This window comes from Anopheles funestus, chromosome 3RL, assembly GCF_943734845.2.
Source record: "Anopheles funestus chromosome 3RL, idAnoFuneDA-416_04, whole genome shotgun sequence".
In the NCBI taxonomy this organism is placed as follows: domain Eukaryota; kingdom Metazoa; phylum Arthropoda; class Insecta; order Diptera; family Culicidae; genus Anopheles; species Anopheles funestus.
Genome location: NC_064599.1, coordinates 12,866,722 through 12,882,924, shown reverse-complemented (window position 1 = coordinate 12,882,924; position 16,203 = coordinate 12,866,722). Strand labels below are relative to the sequence as shown.

At 44.8% G+C, this 16,203-nt stretch overlaps 2 protein-coding genes across 6 annotated transcripts in view; both read right to left on the bottom strand.

The window, feature by feature from the left end:
* Positions 1-9,486, bottom strand: part of LOC125771415 (filamin-C) — a 37,288-nt gene extending 27,802 nt beyond the window's left edge. Inside the window, exon 1 of one of the 2 annotated variants that reach the window (XM_049442004.1) lies at positions 9,089-9,486. The gene's annotated coding sequence lies outside the window, so the exon portion shown is untranslated. The remainder of the gene's footprint in view (positions 1-9,088) is intronic. The other variant, XM_049442000.1, reaches the window with a different exon arrangement.
* A 2,588-nt stretch (positions 9,487-12,074) lies between these two features.
* On the bottom strand, positions 12,075-15,192 carry LOC125771482 (uncharacterized). 4 transcript variants are annotated; one of them, XM_049442149.1, is made up of 3 exons: positions 15,040-15,192; positions 14,308-14,483; positions 12,075-13,410 (listed from the first exon to the last, which is right to left on the bottom strand). In XM_049442149.1, the coding sequence occupies exons 2-3, from the start codon at positions 14,441-14,443 to the stop codon at positions 12,368-12,370; spliced, it is 1,179 nt and encodes a 392-aa protein (XP_049298106.1). In that variant the 5' UTR covers positions 14,444-14,483; positions 15,040-15,192; the 3' UTR covers positions 12,075-12,367. The 4 variants fall into 4 exon arrangements, with proteins under 4 accessions (XP_049298106.1, XP_049298108.1, XP_049298107.1 ...); XM_049442151.1 differs by having other exon boundaries at positions 14,308-14,480; XM_049442150.1 differs by lacking the exon at positions 15,040-15,192 and adding an exon at positions 14,637-15,020.
* Positions 15,193-16,203: the final 1,011 nt, after the last annotated feature.

Below are 16,203 nucleotides of genomic sequence, written 5' to 3'. Positions count from 1 at the left end.
GATCGTGAAAATGTGACAGGAAGCGTGAGCCTAATGTAGAGTTTATTTTACATGACTTTTAATCATGTCGAAATAAAAATGTATTAGTTTCGTCTGTATTCTGTCACACTATGTGGCGATTTAAAGCAACGAAAATAACTCGACTCGTGTATGATTCATGTTTTTTTAGCAAAACTTCCCTTTTCTTTCGGTGTTATTTTCTCTAGAATGTAACAACCATCACGATGTTCGAACATGTGTTTTCCAGCGAAACTGAACCGTGTTATTTTTCATTCTCCCTTTTTCACTTTTCACTCTCCCCATCTCTCGTTCGGTTTCCAACTTCCAACTTCACACATGTGTAAAAAAGCTTCCCCTTGTGTGCCATTCGATGGTGTGAAGATGACGTAACTGCAGGCACACCACGAAAGGGAGGGGTGGCAAAAACAAAATCGGTCACAACGCACGCCGCGGAGATACACCGCACATTCCGCACCGAGATCGCGCTCACTGCGCCAAACCCATGTCCAAAGCTATGCTATGACACTGGTATGTGTGTGTGTGCGCGTGATGATCATCACTTACACTACGATCGGGGTAGTTTGTTGTTTACAATACAACAGAGCGCACTGTTGCCGTTTGGGTGGAACGAAAAGTTCGGTTAAGTTGCATTTTTTTTTCTTTTGAAACTTCAAACCATTAAGAATCGTTCCTTGCCCATGCTGGTGGGTATTTAATTTATTCGAAAACCTTCATCGGGGCCAACAAGTCGACCAGCTGCGCTTGATAGGTACCGCGCTGCGTTCGATGATGACCGAACAGGTGAGATGTCATTGTGCTGCCGTTGATTTGTTGATCAATCAACAAATTCCTTACGCGGTGAGCTCATAAACGATCCAATCGGTGTTTCCCGCTGCAGTGGTTCCGACTTTAATAACCCTCCTATCGTTTGTGTACTTACAAAACACGGGCCACCACATGCTAGCCAATTGCGGACGATTCCAAGTGGATGGTGCGCTACGCGCTTCTCTAATGAATATTCAAGTAAATCCTCACTTCTCCGACCCCGTACAGAATGATCGTGGTAGCTGACAAACCGACCTCCTCCTCCTCCGACAAAAGGGAGTGAGGGACCATAATAAACGCAAGCCGAGGCCAGGTGACATCGTCGCCAGCAAATGCGTTAGCACAGCACAAACACGAACAAGGCGGACGGAAGTCGAAATGATGACGCCTTGTGGCTGAAGGTGTGGTACGGCTAGTCGTAGCATAAAACCAATCCGAGCCGAGCTTGAGAAGTGTTTTTTCCCTCTTCCTAAACAAGAGAATCAGTACGATCCATATTGGAAGTCTATTAAATCATGCCGTTCTGTTTTTGGCGGGTGGTGGTAATTCATACCGGAAATGAAGGAAAACCGAATCAACAAATCGCTCATTATCTATTGGTTTAGGTGACAGGTATAGTACATTTTACCTTTTTTTGTGAAATCTCTCTTAAATGCTGAAATTTTATTGCTAGACAAAAAGCACTCAACACGTTTCCTATATCTTCCACTTAAACGTCGGTTTTGCGTGGAAATCGAATGGAAAAATCCTTCATCGTTTCATTCGCATTATCATTTTGCTGGCTACACTAAACAAACAAGCTGGCCCGAAGGCCAACTGGCACGATTATGGCAGGTTGTATTAATCAGCGTTGTTCACGCTGATGAAGGAATCGACTATCTATCTAACGATCGGGTTGGGATATCGTAAAGTATGGCCACCTTAAAACACTCCATCTAAGCTCACCTTCACACACTTGGTGTTTTGTGGCGGATTTTGTTTTTTTTTTTTTTTGTTGAAGCTAACAAATCCAAACGCATTGGAACGTACAATAAAATGGTGCAAATGTCCCCTGTCTTTTCCTTTTCCCTGTTTCTTTTGCACCACCTAACCGTCACGATTTGAACTTTCAAACGAAACAGTTGGCCATCCTTTTTGGAGCCACACACAGGTGGAGGAGGGTTTTTTTTTGCTGTTGGTACATTTTAATTTTAAAAACACAACCGTCCCCGTGGCTTCCAAATCACAATTTCGTTTGTATGCGAGGAGTTTCGTGCGTGTTTTGAGACACATTTCATTCCATGCCACACCAATGGTTTACCGTCTCCATTACGCATCGATAGGTTTCGAGGTTAAGAAGTGTGCGCCAGTTTTTTTTTTTGTATTGGTGCGCAATGCGCTGAAACAAAACTGAAAGGTTCCATCACCTGCCAAAAAAATTTAAAAAAACACCAAAAACGGGAAGCTAAAACTGTGGATTGCTTAAATTTTTCTGCTGTTGTGGCGTGTTGAGGTTTTTTTATCACGGTTCGATGGCGTTAAGTAATGTGGACAGGAAGCAATAGAAAATAAATATGTGGTACCAATTAGTTCCCTGATTTGTTTTTCTCTCTCTCTACCTCTTGGAAGGAGTAGCGGATTTAGCTCCATATTTCCAGCACGATATAAATGTCACGAAGAATTCATTTGGAACAGTGTGACCTCTATTTGTGTATTATAACATTACTACTCTTTCCACCAGCCCGTTCACCAGCCCGGACCGGAATGATCAACAGTCCGAATGTCGATGCTGATGATGCAATAACAATCTCACGTTTACATTTTTTTCTTCTTCTTCTGAATCCCAATAAACCGGTACCGGAGCGACTCCCTTTCGACGCAATTTGACATCCACCAAATTGTGGCCGGGAAGGCTGAAGTGCTGAAGGCGAGAGGCAGGGACCCACTTTCTGGTCCGGGGTTTTTGGTACGCCGCGTCGCAGCAAAAATGAAGAAAAATCACCACAATCAATTATGATTGGTGGTGGAAAATGAGCTAGAAAATAATTGAAACACAAATCACACTAATCTTCAGCGAAACGTGCGAATCTTATCTGGTCTTTGCGGTCGGCTGATACACAGTAGCCGGGGTGGGGAGGGGGCCTTACACGGCGATGGAACCATCCGGAGGCGATCGGCTGCACTGACATAAGCGATGCTGCCCGTTAATTAAGAGCATCACCGCCTTCCAGTAGTAGGTCGTTCGTTGCTCTCTGACACGCTTGTTAATAGTTTGTTTTTTCGGTCGTTTCTTTTCCGTGGCTTGTTTCACGGTGGAAGAAGGTTTTTTTTTCTTTTCTTCTTTCTTTAAATATGCAAGCTTCGCGAAAGTCACTAGCAAAAGCGCATTCGAACGTGGCAAATGGTAGAGAAATAAAATTGTGTCGCAGTTGTGTCTACGCTCCAGAGAACCCTGACCCGGAACGATGCGATTGGAGGAACTAGGAGGGCAGAGAGCGAGAGAAAAAAGGTACCACGGAAATTCTTCATAATGATAATCGTTCCCCATGCAAAAGGAACGTTAAGGTAGCAATGGCACAGAAAGGGTATGGCACATCCATCCACCTGGGGGAGGTTTGTTACCAAGGGATGAGGGAAAGATACGAGAGGTTTAATAATAAATATCTTCCTTTGCTGCAGTAACATGAATTTCATATTCACGGTAAAAGCAATGTGGGAACCTTGACTTTTTTTTATTTGGTGGCCGACGAGATGAACGTCGACGAAGACATTGACACGCCGATCATGAAGCATTTGCTGCAGAAATTGTTCATTGTCTGTTTCGACTTTTACCTCAGGTATAGAAAAGAATAAAAGATAAAGTGACGGTTGAGGACGAGTGAAAAGAATGTGCATCCGGTGATCATGCGGAGGTCACAGACAGTTGTATAATAACTGTACGATCATTACAGCCAAATGCATATCGAACGCAACCAAATAGCACAGATTCCAATCACCTTTGTCCCTCGTTGACCCTTATGTTTGATGATAATATATTACCATTATCCTTTCGACTCAAACGGTATGACACATCCGGACAAGGTCTTTCCGGTGTTTGCTGCTGCTTCTCCCGATAAGGAAGTTCGGCAATGGCACAATCTTAATTGACTGTCCGTAACCGGATGGTAGAAAAATGCGAAGAATTCCGAACCGATGGCGCTTAGTGGCGCCCCAAGCAAAGGTGAAGCTACTGGAAGATGGGGGAAGGAACCATTATCAAATTAGCACTCTCCGAACCGATGGGAGAGTAATATAGATTGTGCTAAATGGGGGAAAAAAAGAACAGAAATAATTCACAACCAACAAAAGAACCGAACGCACCGAAAACCGAATAATTCAATTTGATGCTTTGATGCTTGTTTTTGGCGCGGTGTCTAATGAGCCTAATTTGTTGAATCGACTGCAAACTGGGGCAATGGTGATCCCAGCTAGTCTTTTTTTTTTGTTTTCGGAAAAGTAAATCATTCACTTTATTACAGTGCAGCAGAGATTATTGTTTGCCGGTGTGGAAATGACAAAATAATTTCAGGAAATGTAATTGCATGACGTGATTCCCATCCGACTGGGTTTTTTTTGCACATCGAATGAATATTGTTACCCTTTTTTTGACATTTCAATGCCCTTCAGTAGGTCAGAGGTGATCTTCATGTAAAGAGGGTATATTACAGAGAAAAAAAAACTAGCATAATACATGCACCCGCTTAATGTTCATCACGTAGTCAGATTTAATTCATCTGATAAGCTTGAACTTACTCAGCGGCTTGTTGTGTTGTGTTGCTCGCTGTATCTGCTAAACACTTCATTAACATAGAACCTGACCGGTTATCTCGGTGCCAGATGTTTTTGGGTAGCGGAATCTTCTCCCGTACCACACTGTACGTGAACCTTGAGCTGCGATAAACGGCCAAAGTGCTGTGAGAATATGTCAGGGTTAGTTCCCAACGGGGCGAATGCAACGGATCCAAATTAAATGCCCTACGATGCTATTGTTTCGTGTGTGTGACGCCCTCCGGCTTCATGCGTTTTTATCCCCCTAGAGCTCAGTGGGGAAACGAATGCACCTTTTTGTTCAACGGTATGTAGAATTAAATGTCTAGCGGTAGTGTGAGTGCATTAAAGAAGTGGTGAGATCCACGATCCATCCATCAATCTTGGGTGATGGAAGATCATAAGCTTTCTTTGCAGCAAATGTCACGATATGATTCAACATGTACGTTAATAGGATTTTAATAGAGCATGAAAGCACCGGAAACGACGAGAAGGCGGAAAAAGAAGCCACCTTGATCATCTGATTGTGGCTGTTAATCACGTAATGGATCAAATTTACAAAATTACGCTGAGTGAATTGTTATCGTTACATGTGCAGCAAAGAATCCGGTGCGCAGGATTGGAAAGGGGTTCGTCGCTTATGCGATCACGTGTGGGCCGATTTATGAATATTAGCGATTTAAGTAACGTTTCCTTGTTATTACCATTACATTGCAATTTTAGAAATATTCCACCGTTGTGAATTCTCATTTTATTAACAAAAAATGACAATTTTTCAAAAACAAAACGAGGTTCGTCGCTTGAAGTCTTTTGATTTCACACAACTATTCGGGCTCAATTTTGCAATCCATTTTTGTTTTTTATTACAATATGACCATTCTAAATCAATAAAAAAGATCATTTGATATCAAACAACAATTTGGTAGCATTTTGTTTCTCACCTCGATCGTTGTTTTCCCAATTAGCATTCGTATCACAGCAAATGATTTCATTGAAACAAACCTCCAGCAACGATGCACGATCATATGGCAACCCGATTAGAAATCGTTAAATTTATGCCAACCTGTACCTAGCAGAGTTGATTGCTCGATAATGTTTTACGGCAAGTCTCCCCAACCACAAGTCTCCATGCCGGCGTTGGTGTTGGCCGCCCGCACCGTATCGCCGTATTTCCCGTGTTTCCGGTCTTTTGCAGTCGAAAGTGAATCTGAATGTGATCAACCAAAGCGATACGGGCGTTTGTTTTCGTCTTCGGCTCTCCCCGTATTAAAACTGCTTCTCCCTCGTGTGGTCCGTTTCGACCTACGGTAAAAATGCAAATTCAATCGCAACGGTCCCCCCACGCATTGGCGCGGGGGTTTGAATGCTCCACAGGCAAGCGGGCAGACCGGCCGCTAGTGTCGGCCGATGCCATTAGACCCCGCGGGGTGACGGGTTTTGTATGATGCTGCGTTGGAGTAGCGAAACCTCGCCGAGTGCTCTGAATGAAAATGAAAAATAGAGGACGGCCGCACACGGTCGGCATTCCTTGCAGAAGTCTTGCGTTGGTTTCGGGTCAACCGCGCGAAGGTGAGTCGCGCACTAGAAGGCGCCCGGATCTTCGCCGTTACTGTCGATGACGCCATCGAGCAAACAGCCGTCGTCAGCAGTCCATGCGCGGACGGATTTTGCAGATGCGTAGGTAGCGATCGTGTTAAACATAGCTACAGAACATAACCTACAAAAAAAAAAATCACCCTCCAAAAAAAAACAACAAATTCGTCTGTTGGAGGGTTTTTGTGTGTGCTCGTGCGTATTTACGCAGAGGTTCCCCCCAGGACCATATTTGGAGCGGTTGCGTACACCATCGCAAACGGATTGAGCCGTGGAATGTAATGTCATAATAAAAAATGAACATGTTGATCGTGTCCAGAACATGTTTCCCTCTAGCTTTACATCTCTTCCTCGCGAAAAGAGAGTAAACTCTAGAAAACGAGGGGTTACTTTCGATTTTCGATTCTTTTTAACATCATCGATCGCGGCAATCTTTCGCTTTTTTGTCGCGTCCACTCGATTCGATAAGATCCTTAAGAGCAGGGCTCGCAGCAAAGGGTTGCCTCACTGTGCGTCACTTTCGTTTCACGCTAGCGCAATGTCCGGCACTCGCAGCGCAATTAACACAACGTGCCAATCGTTGCACCACTTCCACCATCAGCGCCACCAGCGTTATAAGGCCACCCTTTGGTGGTGAACATAGATGAGAATGTGTGTCGGAAGGAGAAAGAGCAACATAAAGCAAAAACACGCCCCACCGCCAGACGACTTTGGGCGATTGGGCCGGTGTAGCAGATCGCGTCGTATCGTGCAGACTGGTTTTTTTGTTTCGTACGTCTCACCTACACCGAGAACGGCGTCACTGATACAGCGAGATCGGGTAGTAAGCCCACCAAAACAAAACGACACACGGACGGACCCATGTGGGTTAAGGTGCGCTTGGTCTGAGGGACGGTGAAGAAGGCGGAGATGGGGCGACTCAAGAGCGACGAAACGCTTGTGTTGATCATTGAAAAAGTCTGTGTCCGTAGCGTAGGGTAGAAGGACACAAGCTTCTGGTGGCAATTGAAAAGTAATATATCGTGGATGGCCACGTACAGTGTGGCATCGTACAAATATTTCGCGTGATGATTTTCACACATTTTTCGGGAGTACAATTTGGTCTGATTGTATAACGATTTTTTAACAATGATATATCCTTTCCATTTAATGCCGCCTTCAATTTCTGGTTTCTGGTGCTTTCAAATTGTTCCTGACAAAACCAGTTCCATTCAATTGCGTTGACAAGCTTCCCAGCAGCTTAAGCAAATGTAAAATATACAATCTGGAAAACAACTTGCAACAAGTCACAATCCAAAGCAAGTCATAAAAAGAAAACGCAAGTCCAGTCGAAAGCAAATAAAACACACTCTTCTCCACCCAAAACAACACAGTGACCTGTTCCCTGAGGAAGCACCTCCGATGGTATGGTGGTGACCATTGCGTAATTGTTTGCACTATTACATAAACTCTGTAAACGCTCTCTGTACCATACTTACGGCCAGGTTGACAGTTGTTAAGTGATTCTGTTTGATTACGCGGTACGCAATCGTTGGCGCGACCTAGAAAGTGAACAATCCTCCGTGAAGCGAAAAGGTATTTTTCAATACAAGAACTCATCGTAAACATTACAACCGGAACAAGGGAGTTGGAGAGGGACGGTGCTATTTCGTTTTGTTGTAATTGTTTGCAAACTGCAGGACGATGATTTACTGTCAGTTGGAACAGTTCCGCTTGTTTGTATGTCGACAAATGTCGGTGTTCAATGTTTCACTATTTCTCGAACGTATCGGAAGGTCGGTGTAAAATCACCGAAGGGCACGTATGGGCGAAAATAGTGGCAGAACCGTCAAGAACACACTCAGCTGTGTACTGGAAATCGTTACACCAACACGATCATGCAAATACCGTCTCATCAAAGCACTATCCTCCGTCTGCATTCGTCGGGTTCGTCGCTAGGCGACGCGTTGAAATCTATCGTTGTATTTCACGGACAGGCAAGTGATTCGCGTTACACGGCCGATCGGAGCAACGAAAATAGAAACTAGCAAGCACTTTCGCGTTCTTCTGTTCGCACTCGCTACGTCCCACACACACACAAACTGTGACACATTTTATTATTCACCGCACATTATCCGGGCACATGAAGCTGCACGATTACCATAAGCCGCCGCTAGTTTTTGGGATGAGCTCGTGCTTTACAAAAATATTCCTTTATACTTCATAAACACACCAAACGGGAACAACAACAACAAACACATACAGAGAGACACGTTTCGTAGAAATTGCATTGTTTCGATGCCGATGCTGAAGTGATTTGCTCTCGGAACGGAAGTGATGCCGGGCGGGCCGTGCTGGACCAAATGGTGTTTTAAATCAAGATCTGTCTGGTACGGAACAATGGACCCACGGCCACCCGCCGTTTTTCGGTGAGTAAATAAAATGAAACGCTCCCTTATGAACCCGAGCCCGGAAAGCGGAAATCTGGGAGTCCGGAATGGGTGGATAACGAAATAACAGCAGCAGCATAAAAACAAAAAACCTGACTCACAGCAACTTGCTACAACCAACCCGTCCGGGATACATATTTCGCTTGCACAACATCTTCAAGGTGCGCCATCTTTATCCTCCGACCTTTTGCTTGTGTCACACACATTTACACATACACGCACGTCCCGTCAGTGGGCGCAAATGCACTTTCAGCACGCGCACAAACACGCACACACAGCCCGTACGATCCGATCCGATGAGACGATGTGATTCATGCGATTTATGCGCGCACATTCCTGGAAATCGAAACTGCGCGATGCCCTTACCGATTGCCTCTCGCGTAACTTCCGCGCCCTTCACTCACACGAGCTTCACTCGCTCAGCTCACTCTCGCTTAACGAACAGCAAAACTCACCTGCGCAGATTCTTCGCAGCAACAGCAGCACGGGACAAACACAAGTGGGCAATAGGTATCTTCTAACAAAAACAACAGCAAAAAATCGACACTCACAACACGAACACACCCTGTGCGCGACGCTGGACCGCGCCTGTTTGTTGATTAGAAACACCAGCACCAAAAACACACCGCTTGCTTTGATTTGATCGTAATGTACTGGATATATGACGGGGGAGGAACAAAAACTCTACCGTCGGTGGTAGTCGATGGAGCCACCGTGTTCAGGCCTAGGTACGCTGGTTCCGTGCGTCCGAACGCTTGCGCTGTTCAACTGTTTTTGTGTACGATGGTGCGATGGTTGAGCGGTTTGAGTCGGATCGCTTGTCCAGATGACTCTCTGCGCTTGTTGCACTATGGGTTTGTTTGGGATCTCGAAAAGATAAATATTTTTAAAAAATATTGTTAACGCTGTGATAATTTGTGTTCAAATATTACTACAGCTATTACCATACACTGATTTATTGAAGCGTTTTATTTTAAATTTTTTTTTGTAACAATTAATATGATCTTAGAAGTTTTGATCCCATACATTCCAACAGTGAAGAACAGAGATTTCAACGATGGTGTTTCTTTCTCTCCGCTGAGAAAGCATGATCAAGTAAGGGGTGTCAAACTCTCTGTGTTTAGAATGGAGTAAGTAACAAAATTAAATAAATTTAATTTCGGAAAATTGATATTTTACATAATAGAATATGACTGTAGATTTTCGAGATGATTTTTTTTTATTTTTTTTTTGTTTATTTTATTCTTTTCTTCTTTTAAAGCATTATTTGAGTGAAAAGAAACTTATTGCAGCATTAAAATATATCACATTTACAAATTTTGCAATATTAGCTAAAAAAGCCTAAGGCTATACAGCCTTAGGAGATTGGCATATTTATAGAAACATCTGAGACATCTATACAGACATACAGACATCCGAGGGCATGGCCGTCCAAGAAGAAAATGTAGCCATTGGTGCCATCTATCGACCACAGGTTAAAGATTGGCGATCCGTTGGATACCGACCGAGTTAGAGGCAAAACTTGGTGCAAAAATGAGCCTAGGAGATAGGCAATTTTATAGATTTTTTTGTTATTTTATTACAATTTTTCAATCTTTTTCGATTTAAAGCATTATTTGAGTGAAAAGAAACTTATTTGAACCAATTGGCATTAAAATAAATCAATTTTATTTTTTTTGCAAAATTTCTCAAAAAAATCGTAAAGCCTTATGAAATTTTCGAGTTGAAAATTTTTGGAAATTTTTTTTCTGATTTTTTATTCCTTTTTTAATTTAAAGCATTATTTGAGTGAAAAGAATCTTATTGCAACAAATTCGCATTCAAATATCTCACATTTATAAATTTTGCTACATTGCTCAAAAATGAAGAAAATTTTACATTTTCTCAAACAGGTTATGGAACTTGGTTCCTCGTATAACTTCTGGCACAGACATCTGAGGGCATGGCCGTCCAAGAAGAAAATGTAGCCATTGGTGCCATCTACCGACCACAGGTTAAAGATTTGCCATCCGTTGGATACCGACAGAGTTATAGGCAAAACTTGGTGCAAAAATGAGGAAAATTTTACATTTTCGCAAACAGGGTATGGAACTTGGTTCCTCGTATAACTTCTGGCACAGACATCTGAGGGCATGGCCGTCCAAGAAGAAAATGTAGCCATTGGTGCCATCTATCGACCACAGGTTAAAGATTGGCGATTTGTTGGATACCGACCGAGTTATAGGCAAAAGTTGGTGCAAAAATGAGCCTAGGAGATAGGCAATTTTATAGATTTTTTTGTTATTTTATTACAATTTTTCAATCTTTTTCAATTTAAAGCATTATTTGAGTGAAAAGAAACTTATTTGAACCAATTGGCATTAAAATAAATCAATTTTTTTTTTTTTGCAAAATTTCTTAAAAAAATCGTAAGGGGTAAGCCTTATAAAATTTTCGAGTTGAAAATTTTTGGAAATTTTTTTTCTGATTTTTTATTCTTTTTTTAATTTAAAGCATTATTTGAGTGAAAAAAAACTTATTGCAACAAATTCGTATTCAAATATCTCACATTTAAAAATTTTGCTAAATTGCTCAAAAAATGGTAAGGCTATAGCCTTGTGAAATTTTCAAATGGGAGCGCATCGCACAATCGCTCCTGTATGTAGCGCTGCGTACGGAGCTACCTCTTTTTCCCATGGGCTGTGCAGGAGCACGCACAATAAGATGACCGGAGCGATTGCGGTACCTCTTTCGCTCTTGACCCAACACTAGTTACAACGATTGGTGTAAATATAAATGAACGTATTAACAGAAAAAAATAACGTAGATAAAGGATATTTTAGTAACTTTAAAAGAAAAATTGTTTAACAATGTTTTACTTGAACAGGGAATAGATAAAACGTAATTCATGCTTACCACAAGGACGACGATGATATTCGTAGGAAAATCCAGCTCACTCCATTACGCATTGACTTTCACCCTCACCGCTGCAGTTTTTGATATAATTGATGCAGATTTTCAGATAACTGAATAGTAGAGAACAGGCGACATGCGATAGATTCAGCAGGATGATAATCGTTTCCACCGCATCGACCAGCGTTTCGTAATATTTGAATGATTCCTAACTGATGAGCTTTTGTTAGGGCTTTGAAAGCTCTTAGTAAAAGCATATGCTAATGTTTTAGCATAAGCTTTGAAAGCTTCTCGAGAGCTTTTCATGCTTATGCTTTATGTGTTGGGTGGTTCGAAAAGGGATGAAAAGAATTTATGGAATGATTTTTTCTCTTACTAAAGAAAAACGGCCTTTCGATTTGCTTGTCTATTGAGTGATTAAGCAATCAATGGAATGTTTTTTTAAAGAAAATGCCATAATGAAATATTTACCTGTATGCACATGTTACATAAATCGTTACCTATTTATTTCTTTCAGACAAAATCATTAACACATCATAAAACGAAACGTTTACAGTGGTTTACCTAATCTTTATTTCATTCGCCCAACATTCGCTAACCAAAGGTCGAATGCTGCCGAAGAATGTCTAGCGCTTCCAGGACGAAATGGCCCTCCCGTCGGGAAAGTGCCACACAAGTGAAATAAAATACCTCCGCCCTGGAAGTAAGCGGAACGAGTATGCAGGTAATAGTAAACAAATGTTATATTCTCTCACATCCTTATCACACAAACACACACGCACTCAACGTAACGCCTTTTGTCTGGTGGACTGCTGGTCGTCCCCCCCGGCGGCGTTCCGTTACTACTGCTCCTCTTCGGCAGATGAATCGTAACCGGCCGACTGTAGCAGACTTTCGTTTTCGGTTAGCTCATCCTGCCGCTCAACCACCGGGATAATCCGTTCGGGTTTTGGTGCACTTTTGACAGGGTTGGTGGCTTCAACTTCGGTAGCATCTTTCGTGGCAGCTGGTGCGGCTGTTGTTGACGAAGGCGTGCCGGAAGATGGTGCCGCTGTGGGGGTGGTTGTTGTTGTCGTCGTCGTCGTGCTCGCCGTTCCTGTGGAAGCAGCCGAACTGGGTGAACTTTCCGCATCGTCCGATTGTGCTGATCCTTTCGGAACGATGGCTTCCGCTCCGGGCAACAAAGCTTCGGAGGCAGCTGTCGGGACAGAAGATGTGCTAGAAGAAGTACTAGGAGCTACAGTAGTAGTTGTCGTCGTCGTCGTTGTTGTGGTCGTCGTTGTGGGTGCAGGAGTAGTGGTTGTGGTCGTTGTCGTCGTTGTGGTAGTCGTCGGTTCCTCCGTTGTTGTCGTCGTGCTTCCCAACTTCGAAGGCTTCGATGGACGTGTGCGACGACCGCGTGTTGTACGGGACGTTACGCTAGCCACCGTACTTTCGGTGGGTTCTACCGTGGGTTTCGAAAAGCGGGATGATATCTTCGTCGGCTTCACGGACACGGTTGGCTTCGGTGAGGTCGAACGAGGCAACTTTCCCGGACGCGTCGGTCTCGTACGGCGCGTAGTACCGGAGGACGTCACGCCATCCTCACTCTCGGTGGTAACGGCTGCGCTGGTCGTTACCGACGAGCTGGAAGATGACTCCGTCGTGGTCACGCCCTTGGAAGCATCTCTCAGCAGTGGGCTATACTTTTTGCGCGCAAACAACCTATTAAGACCTCCCTTGGCCGGAATTGGTGCGGATGTGACAGGTGCCACCGCCGCCGCCCCCGTGCTTGTTTCCTCGTCGGACAGTTCCTTCGACTGTAGCTTGCGCTCTTCCGCCGGTGCCTTGTCCAGGTTGTCCGCGACCGGTACACCAGGGCGGCTCTGGTCCTCATGCTTATAGACTGAAAATATCGATTGAACACGCTGTAAGACAAACTCCAACACCGGCCCGAACCGCGACTCTGTACCTTCACCCCAGACTTTGGCGGGCAATTGGCTAGTAGTGTTTGTGGCGATGCTACTGGTAGTGAGCGTGCTAGTGGTAGTAGTGTGTGCAGTAGTGGTAGTAGTAGTAGTGATAGTGCGTTCGGTGTTCGGTAGGACCGTTTCCGGGTTGCTGCTGCTGACCCGGCGCCGGTCACCGATACCATCCACCTCGTCGTAAAAGGGGATCTCGTCCTCCGGCAAGGGTCGGCCAACCGTCGTCGGCCGCTGCTCGTCAAACGCGTACGCAACCGCCGCATTTTGCTTGCGCAGCTGCGCTAGGAAGTAGTCGCTGAACGAGCTAAAGTTGTTGCGCTGCGCGTACAGCCGCAGCTGACCCGCGTGCGTTTGCGCCACCCGCGTAATCTCTGCGTCTAAAAGCAAGCGTCGATCGTCACCACCACCACCAGCACCAGCACCGTTATCAATGGTTTCTTTGCCGGTTCGTGCGATGCCCGGACCGGTCAGTGTGTTGCTATTGTTTCTAGTGCGATGAATGGCATTGTTGCTGGATGGGTTATTTAATCGCTGCGTATGATTATGAGCGTGAGGGGTGCGGATGAACATGATGATTTGGTTGTTGTTGTGATGATGATGATGATTAAGATGATGATATTGGTCGGGGTGTGAAGAAATGTGATTTGCATCGAAATGTCGTCTCGATCGTGTTAGGGAGGGATGGTGGGAATGGGAAGGATGATGTTCGAGGTGATCGTGCCGATCGAGACGTGGTGGGTTGTGAAATGGGCTTGTGGCAAGAAGCAGAAGCGCATACCGTCGCTGACGATGGGAAGCTGAAGCTGAAGACAACTGACCTTTGGGACCACCAAGGCGCGTACGGCGGAACAGCGCCGCTCGGGCACTCTCGTCCAGTGGGCTGGCAAATACGGTCGACAACGTCAACACCAGCACCGCCAGACACAGCAGACACACCTTGCCAGTTATCCTCATCTTTGCCACGTGGGATTGTTACCAACAAATGGAGCTACTGCTAAAGAAATGAGAAGAAAACATAAATCCCCACGGCTGTGTTTTACAATAAAATCCGTAGCCACACAAACACACACACGCAGGGGGGGTGGTCGCAGAAATTCACTTGCCACCCTCGCAGGATCTTTTTGACCCGATCGGTTGCACAACGAACCTTTTACTATGTTTCCTTCGCGCAAACGCAAACCAAATCACCTTTTTCAAACCGCGCGGAGTTCACTACTGCTTGCGGGCACTACACTGATCGTGTTCGTGTCACTAGGAAGGTTTACCGTTCCTCCTTCCTTAATGTACCGTTCTCTTTTGCCGCTGTTGTTGTTACTGTAATTTCCTTTCAGAAAGAACACACAGACACAGACTGGAACGATCGGTACGATCGGTAAACCCTCAAAAAAAAAAAAAATATACACCCGAGCACGATAAGAAGCTAACAACACTAAACCAGAAGTTTGCAATATTTCCACGACCTTTTCCCTCTCTCCCGCTCTCTGCTTTTGTGTGACCACTCCTTACTACTAAATCACGGTGATTCAGTTTCACGTTTCACAAGAACTCACCCTTTTTGCACGTACAAACACACACACACACGTACCCGGTTCACACACACACGAACGAACGCACGCGCTAGGGAAACGGTGCAAAAGGCAATCTACAACCGAACGCGGATGCGATTGATCACAGAATGAAAGGCGGCTTCTCGGTGGCATGGCGCAGGCTTCATTTCACCACCACCCCGAAAAGAGGCTAGCCTGTGTGTGCGAGCGGGACACCGTATCGATGGATCGGTACCGTCCCTTTCCTTGCACGCCCGTCACCACCGATACGCAACATTACAACAAAAAATACACACAACGCCACCACTAACCACCCCAACGAATTGGGTGGGAGCCCGATGCGCAAGATACCGACGGAGAGACACACCGACGACGGCGACGACGATGTGAATGTCTCTCGGAGCCGTGGCATGCATACACACGAAACACGAAAGATTGGATCCGCTATCCGGCATCGGGGTGTGCATGTATATATTTATGCCAATCTCATAGCCACCGCTTGTCCACTTCATCCCCTTTTAACCCCTTTTCCCCACCTGGATCTAGCTTAGGAGGGTCGCTGTGCTACCGGTTCGCGAAATTATCATATTTATCGTCGACATTCTTGACTTTCCAAACTGGCGCTGAGTCTCCGATAAAGCTAATCATCTAAATCGGGACTCGTTCCGTTACTCCGTTACTTTCTGCGCCTGCCAAGTCTCAGTTCTCGCACTAATGATCGACACACAGCATTCTTCCTTCCTGGAAACGATATTCAAAAGGGTGTTTCTGTATAAACTGCAACACACGACCGTGATTCACTTGTGATTTCTTTTCGGACCCGCGCACCACGTTCCGGAATTAGGTCGCTACGGTGGTTACGGTGGCTGAGCGCAAAAGCGATAGGGAAGAAAATGAAGGTTCTGCAGCAGATAGCCAATTAAAACAATAAACCACTCCATGCGGAGATCACATACCGTGTCCTGGATCGCAACTTAACACCGGCGTGGTCCATGACACATATTTTCGAGCGTTCTTTCAATACCGGCGATCGTGTCGGAGGATCGCATCAAAGTGACCGTGAAGAAATGCTAATCATGCAAATAAAACTTCATTCCCTAGACCACGTGTTTCGGACGTCTAGGATATTGTGGTTTGACGGCTAGAAGAGAGCTTTTGAAGGAACCA